The sequence below is a fragment of the Protobothrops mucrosquamatus genome, unplaced genomic scaffold (genome assembly GCF_001527695.2).
Source record: "Protobothrops mucrosquamatus isolate PMUCROS unplaced genomic scaffold, P.Mucros_1.0 scaffold10043, whole genome shotgun sequence".
Classification (NCBI taxonomy): Eukaryota; Metazoa; Chordata; class Lepidosauria; order Squamata; family Viperidae; genus Protobothrops; species Protobothrops mucrosquamatus.
The window spans coordinates 1-3,190 of record NW_015395830.1 but is presented as its reverse complement, the minus strand read 5'-3'; the positions used below and the strand labels follow the sequence as shown (position 1 = coordinate 3,190).

The 3,190-nt window shown below is 43.4% G+C and overlaps 1 protein-coding gene across 1 annotated transcript; it reads left to right on the top strand.

Moving 5' to 3' along the window:
- LOC107301105 (RNA polymerase-associated protein LEO1) lies at positions 1-756 on the top strand (the record flags this gene model as incomplete). The annotated part of the gene is given in 1 exon segment (XM_015830368.1): positions 1-756. A coding segment is annotated over 1 exon segment (756 nt), but the record flags the coding sequence as incomplete, so codon positions are not given.
- Positions 757-3,190: the final 2,434 nt, after the last annotated feature.

Below are 3,190 nucleotides of genomic sequence, written 5' to 3'. Positions count from 1 at the left end.
ACTGCTGATTTTGTTAATGTCAATGAAAATGAAAATGGAAGACCTGAAGATAATCTGAGAATAAATGAAAACAGAGAACATATGCCTGCAGAGGAAAATGCTACTGAAAGACAGGAAGTTACTTTAGAAGGTGAATATTTCAGTGATTCCGGTTATGGAACTGGGGAAGAGAATATTGATTATAGAACACCAGGAGAACATTCTGAGAGTGATCCAAATGATAAGCAGCATGGCATTGAAGATCAAATTTATGATCAAACTGGAGACGAATTTAGAGACAGTAGAGGACTCCAGGGCAATCACATTCAAAGCTTTATTGACTTGGATGGACATAGATATGCAATTTATGGCCCCGGAGATAACACAGCAAATATACTGATGGGAAGTGAGGTCCATGGGGAAAGTATACAGTGGGCATACATTGATGAGGGTGGAAGTGGTAATGGTGGAGATCCCAATGAAGAAGGTTCTAGTGATGGTTGGGGAGATGGAACCCCAGAAAGTACAACAAACCTTGGAGAAAATGCAACGGAAACCCATAGTGATAGGAACAACATTCAGGCTTGTGTTAATGGTACAAAAATAACCAACCCAAACAATGAAGGAGAGGGTGATGCAGGCCCTGTGGATGATTCTCTCAATACTGATAATGAAGAAGGTTTTCAAGGTCGTGGCGATGTAAGCCCCGAAACTGAGCATGTGACCTGCCTTGAAAAGAAAAGAAATGATGGTCTGGACTCAAATAGCAATACTAAGGTGAGCTATTTATTTAATTATCCAAAAGATGTACTTACTGTTTGTGGCTAGAAAAGATCAAACCATCATTTTAAAGATGATAGTGGTGTTAGCAACACGGTATATAAAATTTTGCTATTCTTTGCATTGCTTTCCTCAGGGATGATTTTTCAGGCATGTAAACAGTCACTAGGGATTAAGGAAGAAATAAAGAAAAGGAAAGTTTCGCTGTATGTGCTATATTTTGTAGGTTAAATTAGCTTACAATCTCAATGCTTTGAAAGACATTTAACTGTTAAATTAGTTTCTCTCACCTCTGACGCTGGTCAGAAATACTGTATTCAAACTGAAAGTCCTTGATATTCATAATCTTCAGGATGTGATGGGCTGGGGATTCTGGGAAATTACCACTTTTTCTTTGCTCTGGCCTCAACCATTTCACAATACAGAATAACAGAGTTGAAAGGGATCTTAGAGGTCTTCTAGTCCAACCCTCTGCTCAAGCAGGAAATTCTATACCGTTTCAGACAAATGGTTGTCCATTTTCTGCCTAGTTCAGTGGTGGCGAACCTATGGCACGGGTGCCAGAGGCGGCACGCAGAGCCCTCTTGTGGGCACGCGTGCCATCGCCCCAGTTCTAGGCCTTCAGCTGGGTTTTATAAAAACTTTTCACTTTAGGCCTCTGCTGCCGTGTGCAAAAAAAAAAAGGTTCAATCAATCAGTCAATTTCAACTTCTAGTGGGAAAAAAAAAGATCTTGCAAAGTTGGAATTGATTGATTGAACTTTTTAGTCCCACCCAGTCTGCCGTTACCACCGCAGCCACACCCAGCCAATGGGCCACACCCAGCCAATGGGCCACACCCAACCAATGGGCCACACCCACCTGGCACCCAACGATGCATAAGTGTGTTTTGGGTTGCAGTTTGGGCACTCGGTCTCTAAATGGTTCGCCATCACTGGCCTAGTTCTTCCAACCTTGCCCGTTATTAATGAATCTCTCCATGTTTGTTGTATGCGTAACTCCTAAACCTCAGCCTATAGTTGTAGGAAATGACATATCTGTATAGGATTATGTCTTTGACATGAGAGTAATCTACTTCTTCTCTTGCTAGAAGACTACTGTAAACTCTCAAAGCCTTTCCTCTTAAACATGGGGCTAGTCTGACCACTGATTCATTCTCACACGACTTGCAAGATGTAGCTAGTCTTTTAAACATTATGAAATAGGCTTCTATGTCCTATTCCTCTGACAACCTGGAATGTTTTATGTCTTTGGGATATCCATAAAAAAAGTGGGATATATCCAATACAAGGGGAAACCACGCAAATGGAGATGGCTTAAATCAGTGGTTCTCAACCTGTGGGTCGGGACCCCATTTGGGGTCGATCGACCATTTCACAGGGGTCGCCAAGCAAGGCTGTCCGCCATTTTTTTGTCCGCTATTTTTTTCCCCTTTTCCGGCGGGTGCCTTACCTCCCTTGGGCTGGGCCAGCTGGTGGTCGGCCTGCTCCGTCTCTGCCACTTGCCAGCTACGCCTCGGCCGGCGCAGGAGGCAGAACCATGCATGCGTGGCGCTCCCGGGCAGGGAAAGTCCTCGACTTACGACTGGTTTAGTCCTCGACTTACGACCGGTTTAGTCCTCGACTTACGACCGGTTGGGGTCGCGGCATTAAAAAGGTTGAGAACCACTGGCTTAAATTCAAGCAGTTCAATATGTATTCTAGAAACTTTAGAACTGAATTCCTGTCTTCTGGTGACTGTATCCCTTTAAACAGGTCCATCAGCCCCTTAAACTCTTCCCTTCGTACCTCTATTGCACTCCTTTCTGTCCAGCCTATCTTTCCTTTCTTTCTCCCTCCAAAGCAGCTCTTTTTCCTGTTTAATTAACCACAGCCTTTCCTCTTGCTGCTAACTTATCAATTCTATAATCATATTAGTACAAGTATCTGGGTCTACCCCCATTTTTGGCTAGTCTACTCTTTGCTTTGGCTTTACCACAGGTCTAGGTGGATACCTGTCTCTATCAAGGTAAGAATTTTTTCTGAGGGAGAATCTGTCATTTCTGCTTTTTCCATGTCAATGCGTTTGGTGTAGGCTCTGGTAAGAGACCTGGTTTCTGCAGTCAGAATGCTGGTTAATTCCTGCAAAGTCTGAACTTTACAGCTCCCTTTTAAACCAAGCTTGTTTTCTTTTCATAGTGTGTGTGTACTGAACTGCTTGAGTTTAAGCTGTCTCTACTTGTGTGGTTTCCTCCTTGTGTTGGATATCCCGCTTTTTTTAATGGATACCCCACCTCTGTCATCACTTTGTCATGCGTTCTTTACAATATACCCAGGTCAGTGGGCCCCAAAACCCAAGAGAAACAATACAACTACACAGGTCTCTAGACAACACCCGCACAAGCACTCAAAGGCTAGTACTTACTGCTCACTACTCCACTCTTCCCCAGTTCT